At 38.7% G+C, this 19,330-nt stretch overlaps 1 protein-coding gene across 4 annotated transcripts in view; it reads right to left on the reverse strand.

Moving 5' to 3' along the window:
• Positions 1-338: 338 nt before the first annotated feature.
• The window catches only part of LOC149836541 (putative LRR receptor-like serine/threonine-protein kinase At1g07650), a 31,238-nt gene continuing 12,246 nt past the window's right edge, over positions 339-19,330 (reverse strand). Inside the window, exons 5-25 of one of the 4 annotated variants that reach the window (XR_016431805.1) lie at positions 18,071-18,142; positions 16,762-16,833; positions 16,372-16,443; positions 16,022-16,093; positions 15,742-15,813; positions 15,347-15,418; positions 15,190-15,261; positions 14,788-14,859; positions 14,602-14,667; positions 13,768-13,830; positions 13,649-13,687; positions 13,432-13,481; positions 12,941-13,311; positions 11,909-12,104; positions 11,388-11,540; positions 3,479-3,597; positions 2,742-2,952; positions 2,450-2,553; positions 2,316-2,370; positions 1,701-1,851; positions 431-891 (exon numbers count right to left, since the gene is read on the reverse strand). Coding sequence is in view for 3 of the 4 variants with exons in the window: in XM_090005416.1 (XP_089861542.1) it covers positions 688-891; positions 1,701-1,851; positions 2,316-2,553; positions 2,742-2,952; positions 3,479-3,597; positions 11,388-11,540; positions 11,909-12,104; positions 12,941-13,311; positions 13,432-13,481; positions 13,649-13,687; positions 13,768-13,830; positions 14,602-14,667; positions 14,788-14,859; positions 15,190-15,261; positions 15,347-15,418; positions 15,742-15,813; positions 16,022-16,093; positions 16,372-16,443; positions 16,762-16,833; positions 18,071-18,142 (2,437 nt within the window). In the remaining variant the exon portion in view is untranslated. Of the gene's footprint in view, positions 892-1,700; positions 1,852-2,315; positions 2,554-2,741; positions 2,953-3,478; positions 3,598-11,387; positions 11,541-11,908; positions 12,105-12,940; positions 13,312-13,431; positions 13,482-13,648; positions 13,688-13,767; positions 13,831-14,601; positions 14,668-14,787; positions 14,860-15,189; positions 15,262-15,346; positions 15,419-15,741; positions 15,814-16,021; positions 16,094-16,371; positions 16,444-16,761; positions 16,834-18,070; positions 18,143-19,330 lie in introns of all 4 variants that reach the window. The other 3 variants (XM_090005416.1, XM_090005417.1, XM_090005418.1) reach the window with 3 other exon arrangements.

The following is a 19,330-nucleotide window of genomic DNA, read 5'->3' on the forward strand; positions in this document are numbered from 1 at the left end:
AGCCATTTTGGCGAAAAGTTAGTAAAAGTCAATTGTTATACCAAATAAGACAAATAATGGCCCACAAGGGCTCAGCTCATCTGGTAGGGGCGTATTGTGTGAATGTCACCAAGTGGACAGGACATCACAAGTTCGAAACCCACAGGTGGCGTCCCTGCCACAAGGTCGAAGCTGGGTGTACTCCTCGGTGGGCAGGGGGACCTCCAGGGTTTTAACAACCTGAGGCCAGCCAATGTTCGGTCGATGATGGAGGGGGGGTTTTCCTTGAATTATCCAAAAAATAAAGACAAATAATGTTACCATACAATTAGAAACAGAATAAATTATGTAAACAATTCCAAGAATAGAGATCAGCTGGCTCCAAGAACCGTTAAACGCCAAGACTGGGCATTGTGATCCAACGATGTGTATGCACTATGAAGTCAGGGAATTAACAAAAAGATTGCAATGAATCATAACACAGGACAGTACAATCAGAACTGCTCCTATAGCATCTATCTAACACTTACATTGAGCTAATACACAATTAATAAATAATTTCACAGAACTCTGTAATATATCCATAATATTGATTGTTACTTCTTGCAACAATTTGTTACGGTGGATGACACACTTGAATTAACACGGATGGAGAGTACTTTACCTGCACTCACTTCTTGAGAAAGCTCCACTCCAAAATGATGCTGCTCAAAAATTTAGGACATGGTGAATTGTTGTTCGCCCTTCAAGGATATCCACAATCACGGACATTTTAGGCCTAAGTGAAGGAGAAGGGCTGGTGCATACAAGAGCCAAATTCAGCATCGTTGTTGCTTCTTCCTTCGAAAAATTTGAACCTAACTTTGGGTCTACCAATTCCAAGAGGTCCCTCTTTTCTTGTAGTACATATGCCTGTGGTGTTATCTTGCAGATGTTAGCATTGGCACATCCTTTTATCACAGTTGCAGATTTAGCAGCATTAGCAAAGGAATCGTTACTTTTCAACTACTTGTTATTATAAATAAACCTCTCCAATCATAGCATGAAAATGTAACACTGGAATATCAGAAGATATCCTTTATTGAGTTTGGAGTAAAAGGATAATCTTATAATGAGCTCATTGATTCAATATTAGGAGCCTCCCACTAGGAAGAATGACCATTTTTTCTTGTTCACCTGCCAAGTAACTTCAATGGTTATATTTGCAGGTGACATTTTTGAACGTTTGCAAAACAGGAACGCCACTTGAATGGAATTATGGAACCAAGGAGTAAATGATCATATTTCCATTTTGACAAAAAGACAATATGTCAAAGCATCACCCTGCTCGCTAATGTATCCTTGGATTAAACATGGAGTCTAAGCTTTTCCTCGATACACAAATAAACATTTCACAGTTAAACCAATAGTCCAAATAATCCCAACCAAAACCCTTCTAAGTGATGATGAAATTTGCCACCTTTTTATGACAGGGAAAACTAAGTTTCTAGACCGAATAGGTTATCCAAAAAAGAAAAAGTCCCAATTAAAGCTATTTTGCCACACACTGACAATTTAATGTCAAGATATAACGGCAATCGTTCTCATGTATCTTGGTGAGTACTTTCATCTTTTACTTTTACTTATATAGTTCACTTTTTAGTATTTTCACCTTGTACTTTTCTTTTTTTATTACCTAAGAGGTTGTTCCAAATTATGAAAGAACAAGTGAGGAGATATACCCTGTCCAAAAGGAAAGCACAATCCTCCTTAGGCAAGGCACTTGCATTGCTTTGGCCACTCACGATTTCCAAGACTACCACTCCAAAGCTGTAAACATCTGCCTTATCTGTTAAGTATCCCCGAGTTGCATACTCAGGAGCCATATATCCTCTGCAAGGATAATTAACAATGTCGACCAAGTTATCATGGTAAATCGCAACCAGAAAACATGAAAGGATCAGAGAGTGAATATATATATGTAGAGAGAGAGAGAGAGAGTATTTAAAAGCAAAGATGTGTATTAAAGCATATGTCAAGGGTTTCCATTAGAATATTCAATGATGACAATTCTAATTTATTTGAACAGTGATTCCACCTTAGTGCTCTTCTTAAATGATTCTTTGAAAAAGGAGTTTCGATACCATATGCAAGGGATCTTGTAGAATATAGTATACATGTATGTAATATGATATAGCGTCGATGGAATTATGGATATGTTGCCCAAGTTTATGACAATTTCTCACGTACTAACTTCACTTGATAATTCATGGAAAAAGAAAGACTTGAAAGAACAGAGATGGCTGAGACCTAACTTTCTACTGAAAGAGAGAGAGTACTTAAAATTGGTCACTCACATAGTCCCAGCTATTCGCGTGCTGATGTGTGTATTTTCATCTTCATCAAGCTTTGCTAAACCAAAGTCAGATATTTTAGCGTTGAGGTCCTTATCAAGAAGAACATTTGTAGCTTTGATATCTCTGTGAACTACCTTTAGCGTGGATTCTTCATGAAGATAAGCTAGACCTTTTGCAATTCCAATGCAAATCTTGCATCTTGTTGCCCAATCCAAGTTTAACTGGTGTTCAGGTGGACCTGCAAATTACCAATTTGCTATCACTGGCCTGAGATGGTGGATGATATTGTATCCTTTATAAATCATTTCAACAGGATAATTGATCTTAAAGATCACAACTCTGGCAAGTGGAGGGGCTCCTGCAGAATAATACATGGATGCTTCCAGCATTATACAAGTTCATGTCAAGTAGATTACAAAAGCTTACCAAAAAGAGCACGTGCAAGAGAATTATTTTCCATGTACTCATATATTAGCATCAACTGGTTGTTGTCGATACAACAGCCCAATAACTTCACAAAATTTGAGTGTTGCAGAGCAGATATCATGCCTATCTCATTCAAGAATTCTCGATTCCCTTGTCTTGACTTTGATGAAAGCTGTTTAACTGCAACCATTCTACCATCTGGTAATGTACCCTGTGTTTATGGAAAGCATGCAATATAAGCAAGAAAGCAAACACGAAATATTGATTCTGATCACACACTTCAGAGTATTGGTGTGGAGTAAAATGAAAAGTTTATTTTGTGGAGACCGAGACGGCCAGGTTACTAAGCCTAGAATAAATATTAAGTGTTATCTCTTTCAAACTATGCTACTATGGAGGATTGACTATTAGCATGTGCTTGCCTGGTATGAAACTGCTTTAAGATGGATGGTACACAATAAAAACATAGTTTGTGGTAGTCTCCCTATTAACCAAATGCACAATAACATTGTAGGGAACCATGCACAATTATTATCATGTTTGACTGCAGACGACGTCCATTATCCATTTCCTAAAAGATATTAAACATGTTGCAGTCATTTCTTGTTAAGGTGATTTTCATAGAAGACAAACTCAAAGTTACAGAATAACAAAACACTTGTAATACAAACATTTCATAAAAACAGATTCAGTATGAACAAAAATAATAGTGTTATTTCATGATGTTAGAAGTATACCTTGTAAACCGGTCCAAATCCACCTTCTCCAATCTTGTTTGCAGGATCAAAGTTTCCTGTTGCTGCTTTTATCTGCTTAAAGCTGAAATACCCAGTTTTTAGTTTTAGGTCTCTGAGTTCTGCCAAGGACAAGAAAACAATCAGTAAACTTCATGCATAAAACCTAAATATTCAACTAGGGGTTTGGACAACATTTACAGTTGCAAATTATCAGTAGCACTCAAAAGTTAGTACTGAAACTTGAAGGCCTACAAGTCACAGGAATCAGCACTTTTAGTTACAGTGCCTAAGAATTGACTATGAGGAATATATTCAAGCTTTCTCAACCATTGTTAACCTATGTAAAAGTAGTTACTTTAAAATGCACAGACTACCTGCATTAACACTGGTTCTTCTGGGTGCACAAAGTGTGTCTAGGTTCTGCTACACATAATGTATTGTATGTTTCAATACAGATTTCAAATTTCTTTTCTTCTTTATTAGTAGAATGCTCCACTTCCTCTATGTGTGTGTATGTGTGTTCAAATGTGTATGTATGTGCATGTTGCATATATACCCAGCCAATGATGCGGCCTTCGTTTTGGAGAACAACCGTGTTGTACCAGCTATACCTGGAACATACTGTTGGATTAACCACCACGATTAACGTGGTGGTTATCCACAATGTGGATACATCCCCATTGAGGGATGATCATGCCGATAAATCAGCATGAGATAAAGGGGAACGGTGCGTAACCGTTCCCACCTTATGCATATAAATGTACAGGGTATCATGAGCGACCCTGTGTGTGTGAAAAAGGGAGATTGAAGGTCTGCTCACCGATTGCATACGGAAGCCTGGGCTCGTGAAGGGCTGCAGTCCGGCTGAGCAGAAAATTCCGGCGACTAACTCCGGCGACCTCCGATCTCAGTAAATGGCAGCATCAGGTACGCTGTCTACTGCTTTTCTTCTGTTTTGTTTCTGCAGGGTCACTGCTACAGTGACGCCGTAGGTAATGCCTCCTCGCCAGAAAATCCTCGCCGGGAAACCCAACATTGGGTTATGGGCCCACACCCCGTTTCCGCTGCGCGGGGTGTGCTCCGGTTTTGACCAGAAACGCAGGTCACCGGCGCCTGTCGCCGGCACCGGCGACTATCGCCGTTGGGCGATAGTATATATATATAAAAAAAAAAAGGTTCTTACCTCTGTTCATGGGGGTTTTACCTGTCGGCCAGGATCCCACCGGCGTCTTCATCTTCATCCGCCATCAGGAGGCTGCAGGAGCTGTCGCCGGCGACTATTGAGTCGTCGGATTTCTGGAAGTGCTTCTGCGGCATCAGGTTTTTTGGCTGGCGGATGGGAGTTTTCGCCGGAGAAAGGGCGCCATCTGATGGCGGCATTGGTCGCCGGTGGATGGCGGCGTTGGTCGCCGGCGCGAGGAGGCAATGATCGCCATCAGGCGCCGGCGTTGGCTGCCGGCAGGCGGCGGCAACATCCTGCAATTTTAGAAAAAGGGCGAAATGGGTTTCTGTAAACCCTAATTCGACCCTTAATTTTGTTTTTTCGGGTCGGGTTCATTTTTGAACCGGACCCGCCCACCCGAATCCGATCCATAAGGTGATTCGGATCGGATCAAGGTTTCGGGTGGGGACCCGCTCGGGTCCGACCCGGATAAGGTAAACCCCGGGTCAGACCCGGATCCAGCGATTACAGGGTCTGACCCGGATCCGGCCCTTACCGGGTCCGACCCGGATCCAGTAATACCGGGTCCGACCCGGATCCGGTCCTTACCGGGTCCGACCCGGATCCAGTAATACCGGGTCCGACCCGGATCCAGTAATACTGGGTCCGATCCGGACCTTACCGGGTCCGACCCGGATCCAGTTATACTGGGTTCGACCCGGATCCGGTCCATACCGGGTCCGACCCGGATCCGGTCCATACCGGGTCCGATCCGGATCCAGTAATACCGGGTCCGACCCGGATCCGGATAACCCCGGGTCTGACCCGGATCCAGCAAGCAGTCGGGTCTGACCCGGATCCAGAAGGGTCCAGGCACTATTTGGCCTGAACCGGATCAAGGACTGACTCAGTCCCCTTCCGGGACCGGTTCGGAGCCGTTTTTGGCCGGTTCCTTCAAGTTTCTCACCGGTTCCGAGATGCTAAGACCCTGTTTTCTTAAATATAAGAAAATATAGGGGTTTTGGCATACGGTTATAGGGTTTTAATGAACTTTTGTTCATATTTGACCTGGTTCATAAGGTTCAGAACCGGTTCGGACCCTTGGATGACCGGTTCGGGGTTGTTTCAGACCGGTTCAGAGTGCTTTAAGACCGGTTCGTGATACATATGACTGATTCATTCAGTTTAAGAACCATTTCGAGGGTCATATGTCTAGTCCATTCGGTTTACGGACTATTTTAAGATATAAATTTGCATATTAGCATAAAGGATAGTTAAATGAATCAGTGTTTTCATGTCACCAAAGTGACTGAATACACGTGAGTCATGAATGAATTTTATACTATCATACAGTTCCTAAGCCGATATGCACATTGTACTTATATTCATGAAACGATAGACGACCCAAAGGTAGTTTTATCGTGTTTGGAATTTAAATAGAGTAGAATAAGGTAAATGTGTCGAGATACATCACACATGAGTATCCAAAGGTACCTTGTGTTGATGGTCTATCTTCACAAGAACCTTAGTTTTACCGAATATGGTCGGTAGGCGAAGTGGTTTCGCGTGTCGGAGCTCTTACCAAAGTAGGACTCCGATGACCCCCTTCACTCGCCTGGAAAGAAGCATATCAAGGGCCTTTATCATTTTGTTTTTTCCACTAAAGTTTTTTAAGTCTCGTATGAATGCTTCCTGATACGTGTCTTTTGTCATGCAGTTTCTAGTTCTGTGATTTTAGATGGCTCTAGCTCAATTCCTTTTCTAGATGGATCCAATTTTAGTGATTGGAAAGAAACTGTTTTATTTGCATTAGGGTATATGGATCTAGATCTGGCCCTAAGGGTAGATGAACCTGCTGCCCTCACTGATCAGAGTACTGTTGATCAAAAGATTGCTTTTGAGAAGTGGGAGCGCTCGAATAGACTTAGCTTATTGCTTTTGCAATCTAAAGTAGCTAAGAACATTCGAAGTGCTATCCCACAATGCAGAACAGTGAGAGAATTCATGAATGTCATTGAGGCACAGTTTGTGAGTTCAAACAAGGCCAGAGCCAGTACCCTGATGTCAAAATTGATATCTATGAAATATACTGGAGGGGGAAACATTCGCCAGCACATTTTGGAGATGAGAAACATAGCGTCTCAGCTGAATGACATGAAACTCACTATCTCTGATTCTTTCCTAGTGCATTTAGTTCTAACGTCTTTACCTTTGAAATACGGACCTTTTAAAATCTCGTACAACACACATAATGATGAATGGACATTTAATGAACTCATGTCCAAGTGTGTTGAAGAAGAAGAGAGGGTAAAAGGTGAGAAGGTGCAAAGTGCACATATGGCTTCTCATACGTCCAAGGTAGGACCAAGGAAGAATGCATTTAAGAGAAATGCTAGGAAGAAGCCAACTGGGGATAAGTCATCCCAAGATAAGCAATCCAACTCTGCTCCCATAAAGTGCTTCTTTTGCAAGAAGAAGGGACACATAAAGGCAGATTGCATAAAGTACAAGAAGTGGTTGGAAAAGAGAGGTAATTTGTCATTTGTTTCTCATGAATGTAATTTATTACAAATTCCTGAAAATAGTTGGTGGATTGATTCTGGTGCTACTGTTCATATTTCCAACTGTCTACAGCTGTTCCTGAGCAGAAGGGAACCAACAATGCATGAGAAAAGCATCTATTCGGGAAACAAGATGCGTTCACATGTGAAGGGTGTTGGAACCTGCAGGATTACTCTGGATACAGGCGTAGTTTTAGATCTTCATGATGTCTTTTATATTCTATCGTATAGTAGAAACTTAATTTCAATTTCAAAGTTGGATAAATTTGGATATTGTTTTAAGTTTGAAAATTCCAAATTGTTCATATTCAGAAATTCAATTGAAATTGGTTCTGCATCTGTTTATGATGGTTTATATAGATTGAATGTGAAGATCCAAACTCAGGAGTCTTTGACTTCTGAATACGCATTGGTTGAAAATAAACGTAGCATGACAGATGATAAATCTTACATGCTTTGGCATCGAAGGTTGGGTCATATCTCTGAAAAGAGAATAAAGAGACTGGTAAATGAAGGGATCTTGCAATCTCTAGATTTTACTGATAATGACCCATGTGTTGATTGCATAAAGGCTAAGCATACAAACACATATAAAGAGGGTGCCAAACGCAGTAGTGAGATATTAGAAATAGTCCATACGGATGTATGTGGACCGTTTTCCCCATGTTACACAGGCGAAAAATATTTCGTCACCTTTATTGATGACTATTCTCGGTATATGTATCTCTACTTGATTTTTTAAAAATCTGATGTTTTTCAGATGTTTAAGGAATTTAAGAAAGAAGTAGAGAAACAAACCGATAAGGTTATTAAAATAGTCAGGTCTGATAGAGGTGGCGAATATTATGGTAGGTTTACTGAGATGGGGCAAAGGGAAGGACCATTAGCGCGATTTCTTAAAGAGGAAGGCATTGTGCCTCAATATACCATGTCTGGTAGTGCCTATCAGAATGGTGTAGCTGAAAGGAGAAATCGTACGCTTAAAGAAATGGTCAGGGCTATGTTGAATTATTCAACACTTCCCATAAAGTTGTGGGGTGAAGCCTTAAGGACTGCTGTGCATATTTTGAATAAGGTTCCTACGAAATCTGTGCCTAAAACTCCTTACGAGTTGTGGACAGGTAGGAAACCATCACTGTCTTATATGCACATATGGGGATGTCCTGCAGAGGCTAAACTATATAACCCACACATTAAAGCCTTTGATCCAAGAACAACCAGTGGATATTTCATTGGTTATCCAGAAAGATCAAAAGGGTACAGGTTTTATTGTTGAAACGGATAAGGCTAAATTACTAGAAGATGGTTCAGTAGGATTAAGTGCACTTCAAAGCATTGGTTTTGAGGAAATACAGGATCCAGTTTTATCACCTGTTAAAGAAAACATCGAAAGATACCACATTGTTATTCCTAATGATAGTGTGGTTGATCATTCGATTGTTAATACACAAATCCAAAGTGAACCTATTGTGGACAATGCGGAAGAACACGAGCAGGATGATCAGGTTTCATCTGAGCCTGAGGAACGACCCTTTTGGAGATCCACAAGGGTTAGGAGATCTGCCATACATCCTGATTATGTGGTGTACCTTCAGGAGCCTGGTGATTTCATAGATATGGATGATGACCCGTTGAATTTTATGGAAGCCGTTGAAAGCAAACAATCTTTGCACTGGATTGAAGCCATGAAAGAAGAGTTAGACTCTATGGCTAAAAATCAAGTGTGGGATCTTGTCATGTTACCTAAAGGAGTAAAGCCCGTAGGGTGTAAATGGGTCTTTAAGACCAAGAAAGACTCCAAAGGTAACATAGAGAGACATAAAGCAAGATTTGTTGCTAAAGGATTCACCCAGATGGAGGGCATTGACTATAATGAGACATTTTCTCCTGTCTCAACTAAGGAGTCAATGAGGATTATTCTGGCCCTCGTAGCTCATTATGACTTAGAGCTACATCAGATGGATGTGAAAACAGCGTTCCTCAACGGGGATCTAAATGAAGAGGTATACATGGAACAACCTCTTGGTTTCTCTGAAAATGATCGTTTGGTTTGTAAGCTTAACAAATCAATATATGGACTTAAACAGGCCTCCCGACAATGGTATATTAAATTTTCCCAAGTCATTGTGACTTTCGGGTTTACAGAAAACATTATTGATCAATGTATATACCTTAAGAAAAGTGGGAGTAAGTTCATTATATTGATGTTGTATGTGGATGACATCTTACTTGCAACCAACGATATGAAGTTACTTTCAGAGACAAATCAGTTTCTTGCATCACATTTTGATATGAAAGATATGGGTGAGGCTGCTTATGTTCTTGGCATTGAGATTCGTCGAGACCGAGCAAAAGGGTTTCTAGGCCTCTCCCAAAGATCCTATATAGAAAAGGTGTTAAAGCGATATGGGATGGAGAATTGTTCTCCTACTTCTACACCCATATCAAAAGGTGACAAGCTGAGCCTAAAGGATTGTCCACAGAACGATATTGACAAAGCACAGATGAGTGCTTATCCATATGCATCAGTTGTTGGCAGCTTGCAGTATGCGCAGACATGTTCTAGACCAGATATTTCTTTTGCAGTAGGGGTACTTGGCAGATTTCAGTCTAATCCAGGTTTACCCTATTGGAAGGCTGCAAAGAAAGTCTTGCGGTATTTGCAAGGGACAAAAGACTATATGTTAACGTATCATAAAGTTGATCACCTCGAGGTCATTGGCTACTCAGATGCGGATTTAGGAGGATGCCTTGATAGTAGAAAGTCTACTACTGGGTACGTCTTCTTACTTGCTGGGGGAGCGATCTCTTGGAGGAGTGGAAAGCAGACGACCACTGCTGCCCACACCATGGAGGCAGAATTCATTGCATTGTACGAGACTACTTCGCAGGCTATATGGTTAAAGAACTTCATATCACAGTTAAAGGTGGTCGATTCCATTGGGAAGCCACTGAAGGTCTACTGTGATAATGAAGCTGCGGTGTCCTTTTCAAACAACAAAAGTACTACGTCATGCAAGCATATGGAATTGAAGTATTTTGTTGTTAAAGAAAGGACGGAGAATCATTTAGTGCATATTGTCAATATTGGTACCAAAGAGATGATCGTTGATCCTCTTACTAAAGGGCTAGCACCGGGATTATATTCCGAACATGTAATGAGGATGGGATTGTTAAACTCTTTTTGACATATGCATGTAAATAAAGTGATCACTTCCAGTCTTTTGATTCTCATTATGGTTGTTGTTAATCTCATAAGGATTAGAGATTCAACTAAGGACCTTTAGAATAGAATTTAAAGGCCATTCTATTCATCAAGTTATTTCCATAAGGTTTTTCTGGTTAAAGATTTATCGTCGGATCAAGTGAGAGAATGTTGGATTAACCACCACGATTAACGTGGTGGTTATCCACAATGTGGATACATCCCCATTGAGGGATGATCATGCCGATAAATCAGCATGAGATAAAGGGGAACGGTGCGTAACCGTTCCCACCTTATGCATATAAATGTACAGGGTATCATGAGCGACCCTGTGTGTGTGAAAAAGGGAGATTGAAGGTCTGCTCACCGATTGCATACGGAAGCCTGGGCTCGTGAAGGGCTGCAGTCCGGCTGAGCAGAAAATTCCGGCGACTAACTCTGGCGACCTCCGATCTCAGTAAATGGCAGCATCAGGTACGCTGTCTACTGCTTTTCTTCTGTTTTGTTTCTGCAGGGTCACTGCTACAGTGACGCCGTAGGTAATGCCTCCTCGCCGGAAAATCCTCGCCGGGAAACCCAACACATACCACATATTTTGCACCCACACCTATGTGACATGGCTGCTAATTCAACTAGATTTCAAATCTCAATGCCAGTTAAAACATATATTATCGACACAGATAGAGGTGTCTATGTCAGGATAGAGGTACAGAGATACATCAAGGATTCTTTAAAAGCTAGATATATGGACATAGTTACATATCAAAGATGACACCAACTGTTGGACAGAGAAAATTGAGCATCCAAGTAACATGGCTTATAGAACTTTAAAAAGTAAACCTTGTTGTTTGTCAAAAAAAAACAAAGAATCCAGCTAGAAATCATGATGTGAAATGATAAGCATTGAAAAGAATATATGCATTAATCTTCACGGAACTTATTTCAATAACAGAAGGCACTTTGGTGTTGATTTCTGTGCACCTTTGTCCAGTTGACCTCTGCCCCCAAGATAGCCCTTTAACCAAAGGACTACTAAAACTAAGAAGATGATAACACAGCTGGCAATGACTACCACAATGATGACTGCAACGGAGGTCCTCTTTGCATGCTTATCAAAGTCGAAGGGTGTAAAGTCTGCAAAAAAGTAGCAAGTTCAAACATCAGGCAAGGATATTAAGGCTGTGTTTCAATTGGACAGCCAAGAGAGGTTTTTGTCCATTTATGTCAAAGCAGGACTCTTCATTTATAACTGTTGGAATAATTAAATTCTGGTGCCCACATAATTCCACTAAAGCAATGGAACCAAGTTGCTTTTTTTTATGGATCAGAAGTTTCCCAGATCCAAAACCAACATAATTATATTTTTTTTCATGCTATTGCGGAAAAAGATACTTTTTTATCTCTCTCCTTGTAAATACTTGTCAAGAAATTTTTCCCATAGAATAATACAGACCTCTGTTTTGAGACAAAAGGAAGCTAACTAAATTTGAAAAAAGACCCACTAGGCGTCACTGAGATAGCCGAAATGAGGGGACCATAAACTCCAGCTGTAGGAATTGCAAGAGTCCCTTTCCCTGGCCAATAGAAGTTGATCTCCAGTGTGTTGGCTGTCACATTGGCATTGAAACTTTTAGTGACTTCCTTGCCTGGGCCACCAGCTTCATTTTCAATGTTGAAATTCTTTAACACTCGTTCATGCTGCAAGGGAAAAAGATCAAAGAATTCAATTTTGAACATGAGAAAGCATAGTTGGCCCACTCAGTAACTTGGGTAAAAACCGTTTGGGGTCTAGCTCGTGATTCGGCATGACTCAGCGAGTAAAATTGAATGACTGGGAATATTTCAAAAAAAAATAAAAAACATTTAAACTATTAAAATATAAAAATAACAATATAATTAATATTTTACGGGTCCATTTCAAGTCAATCCATTAATACCCCTGTTCCAAAGGTAATATGGTATGGAGACTAGAATCCCAATTTTATGCCTGTGATTCTTAATACGCTCAAGTCAACCATGAATTCATTCGGCCTGAACATTAGCTATAGCCATAGGTGCCCACGTTTTGTTGGATCTTTTTTTCTTGTGCACTTGGTCCTACAAGGTCTTGCCTGTGTGTGTGTGTGGTCTTGGCACAGTTCTCATGGGAACCCAAATTTTGGTCAAAAGGAAGTACATAGGATTCAAAGAAAGAGCCATCAGTGATATGGCTATGCCTAGAGCTTACGACAGCCATCATTATTACCCGTTTATGGGTATGTGCAGTCGTTTATACTTTTCAGTTTCACTTATGCCCCCATCATTATTACCCATTTATGTGTATGATAGCGGTTCACCCGGAACTTGGCCGAGTGGACCGCTTTACACCGGTTCAGACTGATTTTTAACCGAGTAATGGACAAAACCAAGTTAAACCAATATTGGCACTCGGTTGGGATGCCACTCGAACCGAGTCACCGAGTTGGGCAGTTCAAACCGGAGAGTTTTCCAACTATGTGAGAAAGGTTTACAAAAGTGGCTGGTAAATTAATCACCTGGATGGATACATCAAATACGCGCTCTCCAGTACTGCTAAAAGTTTGGTCATCAGTGAAAATTATTTCAGCAAAGTGAAGTGTAACGTTGTAACTTCCACTCTGTAAGCATAGACCATAATATGTCAAGGTGATTGCCGTAACACGAGCACTCATGTATAGTGTTGGATCACTCATTAACAGTCGAGTTGCATTGGTTACTACATAGCTCACGCTAGCAGCATCCATAAATTTCCCGGTACTGGTGAAAGCCCAGTTTTTTTTTGTACTATAGAAGAACATAGACTCCCCCCTCTGTTCTGTGTCTGCTTCATACTTATTCCCATTGAATGTATATTCGCTCCCTCCACAGTTTATAAATAAGGAAGAATCTGCCAATAACATGTCAATGGCTAGTATAACTAAATATATACAAGGATTATGATGATTAATGTAAATATTGGTCAAAAGCTTTGAATATTGTCCTCAGTCTAACCAGTAATTATACTTACAACTTGCTAAATCAGAACAAGGGAAATCCTTTCTTAAGCATGTAGGCACACTACATGAAACAAAAAGGGGGAAAAAAAGAAACATTGTTAGCATTCTTGTCATGCTTGATACAACCACTATCATTATAAATATGGTAAGAATGGTGGCATGTTGGCTGAATTAAGATGACCATTATCATCTCAAAAGTTCAATTCAGGAAGGAAAGAAAGATCTTACGGTTCATCATTTGTGGAAGAGAAGCTGGACACCATGTCCCTAAGGCAATAAGAAGAAGCATATAAGCAAGTTCTAGTTATACTTAATGATGATGATCTCACATTGATGAGCATTCTTACAAGTTTCCTTGCGGACAAAACGATGATGAGGTTGTAGCCGTAAAAGAGTTTCCGGATAAATCCCTGCAAAATGATATTTTTTCATAATTGTGTGTTTCTGGAAAAACATACAATTGGTCTAAAAACAAGTTACTGACACAATTGGTCTGAAAAATGTACAATTCGTCTAAAAAAAGTACAATTAAACCAGCCATAGTATTTAAGTGTCATTATATATTCAAGATCGGGATTATCCCCAGTGAGATTTGAACCCAAGACGCTTGGTTAAGATAACATGACAATAACCAGTTTTTATTCAACCCCTTGTTGAAATAATTGGTATCTCCAAATAATGCCGGAGTGAAAATTCAAAAGCATAATTAAAAGTTGGTTGGGAAAACTAGACGTCTTAATGGGTACCCTTTTATTTTTTCACTCCCTCCAGAAAATGTCCTTGATCTATAACCCAGACAGAATCAGCATTAGATGTAGTCAAGCCATTCCTAGAAGTTTTGTATTAAACAACTTGAGAGGCTATTCTGGAAATAATTTATGACAACTTATTCCAGCATGGTAAGCTAAGACATGTGTATTAAGAAATGAAGATTATAAGTAGCCAACTTGATAATCGATTAAAACCAAAGATAAGTTGCATAAGTTTCAAGGAGTATCTTGAAAGATAAAGGCTCTTGAGATGTAGTATGAAAATCTTATGACTGTGTGTAGAAAACATTATGATTCAACAACCACACAAAATGTGCTGATAAATACAAAGTTAATGCGTAATTAAGATATCACTCAAGCAAACAGCAGTTAAAAATTTATGTTAAAAGAAACTTAAGCCAGAGCACATACAAGTTCCTATTGCTAGTATAGATCCAATCAGGTATTGTTCCAGTCAATTTGTTGTTACTGAGGAACCTGCATCAGGAATAATGAATTGTGTCTACAGCATGTTGAAGAGAAAATAATAGCACCACAACAAAAGTAAAGGCATGAAACTAGTTTCAATGACTTATAACATAAAGCCACTCAACTTACATATCTTCTAGACGTGCAAGACCAGAAACAGATGGTGGGACTTGGCCTGTCAAGTTGTTGAATGAAAGATCACTGCAAAAGGAATGTAACAAAGCCGAAAATTGACTACTTTGGCTAGATTGCAGGAAGATCATGCTTTACATGTAAATATGACATTTTCATGGTAATGGCAGTTTATCCAAACCAATAAAGGCAATTCTACAATTGGTGTGACGAAGTACTTGATACGTTATTACTAAATCCAAATGTCATTATCACATTTCCATTTCTTATTACAGGGATCCACATGCATAGCTAGAATCTAATCTTATCACAGAAGTTTACTAATGAAGTGCCAGAGATGACAATTAATCTTGTTTACAGACAGGCAGGAACTTTTGTATCTAGGAATACTAAACTCACAACATTTTTAGATTGGTCATGCTCCAAATGTATGGTGGAATTTCACCTGAAATTGAGCAATTTCTCAGTATCCTGCAAAAATACATCAATTTTACATGATTAATGAGAATTACACAACAAATCAGTCATGCAACAAGAAGTGATGGTGGAAACTCACAATGTTATCAAGTTTTTCATATTTTGCAGTGGTGGGAAAGTCGAACCTGGACCATTTAAGTCACTAATTCTCCTGAAAATCATGAAGGAACCAGTAGTTCAAGATAACATGCATTCCAGATGTTTTAATCAGCTCAGGCAACTAGACCATGCTTGCTAAGGTACTCGGACTTGGCAACCCAGACAGACTTGGTGAGTCTGTGAAAGAATTGTCACCTCAACCACACCAAGTCCCACTCAAAACCTTAAGAATTTGAGAGGACATCCATGAAATACGTGGACTGGGACTGGGACTGGCACTGGCATGACACAAGAATATTCTGAACCCCATGTTGCCACCAATTAGTCAAAATTTGACAGAAACATTTGGAAAAATACCAGGAAAGCTGCACTTACAGGTCAGTCATATTCTCCAAAGCAGATATGCTCGAAGGCATAGGCCCTTCAATGGATGTGCCTATAATCATCCTGTATAAGTTGGAAAAGGCAAATAAGATGTGTTTATGAAGAAAATAAGAAACCTCAGATGACAAGACTAAGTTGGAAGCCTGCAATATTCTAATTGGAAATTTCCAAATTGGTACGAGTCAGGCATAAAGGTCCTATTATTCAACTTGGTTGAAGTATAAGACCAACTCAATGCAACTGATTCGTATAAAGGAAAATATGTGCCTACAAGGTTTGAAGCTGAGTCCAGTTTCCAATGAAAGCAGGAATCTTCCCAGTGACATTGCTTCCGCTGATCCGGCTGCACATACAAAAATCTATAAGACTAAATTGTTCAATGATGCAAAAACAAATTGTTCAAATGATGCAATAATATGCATATCACTAGATCTTTAGTGGATTGTGTTTCATCCACCACTTATTTTCAGATTTGAGTGTGGAAGCCCCTAGAGAAAATATGGTAGTCACACCAAAGATTATGCCACCACCATTAATTTTGAAGATCAGAAATCAAGTATCCATTAAAGATGCAACAATATGCAGGGAACATGGTTATTTATCTAGGTGTAGTTCACTTACAAGTCAGTCATGTTAGTGAATTTAGCAAATGTTGATGGCAACTCTCCTGTAAACTTATTTGAATTCAGGGACCTGCATGAGCAGCACAAAGACAGGTATAACTATCTATAGATAATTGAACATAATCCTGTGCAATGCATGACCAGTTGATTAAACCATATTTAACATCGTGCATTACAAGCAACCTAGGATACGAGACATAGCAGTGGAATTCTTTTCACAGTTTTAAGTCACTACTCATCAACAAAATGAATTACAAACAAAAGGGGAACCTATCTTTCATCTCCTGCATGGAGGATTCTTGACATGACTCCAGGTTGAATACTCGTGGAATGAAACTCTTAATTGTTAAAATTCATGTAGCAAGTGAAAGTGATTAATAAAACATACAATCTCTTCAATCTGGATAAATTTCCAAGTTCCGGGGGAAGAATCCCTTCAAGCTTGTTTCCATCAAAGACCCTGCATTTTCCCATGGAATAAACAATGGAGATCATGCATATATAACATTCATTTATTGAAATTAGTATTCCAAATATCTTCTGAAAAAGGAATAATTCTTAACATCCACTAGTTCAGTATTGAGTCACAGGTGGTTATAATAGAACATGAAAACAGCATTTCTATCTTGCTTTTTTTAAGTTTTCAACTTATATGAAGGGATGGGGGGTTGATTATATGGGTTGTCGAATAGGGATGCTCCATTCAATTGCAATAGCATTATCCTCCTACAAGGAAAATCCACAAACAGTTCTCCAATTCTTTCCTTACAGTTAATAAATAAGCAAACTGAATGCAGAGAAGAAAATACATTATAAGATAAACCTAACAGAATAAAATACAATATAAGATAAATGTAACTATGCAGACCTCGGATCAAATTAATGGTATCCAAAGTTGCTAAACTAAAAAATAGAACTCAAAAGTGATACAGGAAGTGGAAGGAGGAAGACACTCTACATTGTCTAAGAAGCAAGAACTGAGAAAAAAATGGAACATGATTAGAAGCAAAATCAGAATTAAACCCAAAGTGGAAAAAGAATCAAATTAGAAGTGAATGATTTTTTCTTTAACTAATCAAAACATATGATCTATGTATTGTAAAAATATGAAAAAAACAAAATTATGATTCCCATTGATGGGACATGAGAACCATGATTATCAAAATTGGATAATCATGCTTCCCATTAAAAAATCTTTCATTTCCAATTGTTTTTGCATGTGAGAAACTTCTAGCTTCATCTTCTCAAGTGTGCTTTACTTAAACCATGTTTTCCACTATTACGGTGCTTTCAGTAACTAGTATGATACAATTTGGATGATCTAGACAGTAGCAGCAGAATTCTCCTTCAGAAATCAACCTAATTATTAGCCCTACACCACTTGGTTATAATAAGATTGCAAATGAATTATAGCAACGATACCAAAGAGATGAGTGCACTAGGTTGACATTGAGTCAAATCATTTGAACACTCAATGTTGCTCCTTCATGTGCAGTAGGTTGACATTGAGATACAAGAGTCAAAAGATCATAGAGGATATTACAGTAGCATGTAGATTAGAAGGCTGTTGTATTTACTAATGAAAAGACAGCTTAGTCTATGTGGGCATCCCTGGAACTAATTTTAATAAGCCCCTCTGTACAAAAGAAACTCGGTATTATTTAAGGCAGCAACCAACAAGCCAATTTGAAACTTACAGCTCTTCAAGGGTGGTGAGATTTCCAAGCTCCTTTGGGATCTGTCCAGATATGCGATTCCCCATAAGGGACCTATAATCGGTGAACTGATGAGATCAGCAATGTAAAAAATCTCAAGTAACAAGAATGATCTATAGTTTACAGTTGTCATGCACAACAACATTGTGCTCGATCTCTGACACAATTAATCAAGGCAACATGAGTTGGCTGTATGACTGCCACCCATACCTCCTTTTTGGGACCAAGTATAGTAATGCCATACAGATATGGGTGATATTTTAAAAATATCATGTTCTTACTGCGATATTCTAAAAAACCAGTAAAATGCAAAAGTACACTATTTGAAAATATCAACTATTTTCAAAAAAATCCTAATGTTATCAACTTTTAGTTTCCAGTATTTTTTATATTTTCATATTTTTACATTATTTTTCAATATTTTTGAAATTTATCTATGCCAAAATTTTCTTGAGATTTCCTTTTTTTTATTTATTGCATGATTTTTCCTTCAACAAAAAAAATCCTAATACCGATATTTTCGTGACATTGCTCCTCAGTAGCATATAAATGCAAATAATAGATATAGAAAGGAGTATATGCATGATGTTATTAGTTATGATAAAGAGTCAACCATGACCACATGTAAATTACTAAATCCATGAAGAACTGTTTGTTAAGATATATGTATTGTTGGGTATGTATTTACATACCAAAGTATACCTAAGTGTACTTGGTATATCTTTTGTCTTTGTATATCTTTTGAATTTCCTTTTGTATTCTAGGTATATCTTTGGTATACCTATTGAGTGTTTGGACATTAGCTAGGTATTGTATAGATTGAGTATAATTAATGTATACCATTAGGAGTAGAATAGGAATTTTATTTTATTTCTTAGTCATTATTCAAATGACTATTTTGTTATTTTTTTTTTGTTGGTTAAAATATGTTGACCAATCTAGCCATTGGACCTCTCCCAACTAGCCGTTGGGCTAGTCCCTCCTCTTTCTCCCTCTTCTTATCTTATATATTGTAAAGTGAGAGAGTGATGGGTAGTTTAGGTGTGTGTATGATTGTGTTTGTAATGAGGCCTACATGTAATCTTTGTATATTTTTTATTAATAAAAATATTTTTTTTTAATTCTTAGTTCCTACTCTTGTTTATGAGTTGTTTGTTGCTTGTATCCAAATGCATTTTGTTATGGCATTTGGATTTCATTTGTCCAATAGGATTTAGTTTTATTTTATTTTCTTGCATCTTG

The sequence above is a fragment of the Nuphar pumila genome, chromosome 5, assembly GCF_984573655.1.
Source record: "Nuphar pumila chromosome 5, dmNupPumi1.hap1.1, whole genome shotgun sequence".
In the NCBI taxonomy this organism is placed as follows: Eukaryota; Viridiplantae; Streptophyta; class Magnoliopsida; order Nymphaeales; family Nymphaeaceae; genus Nuphar; species Nuphar pumila.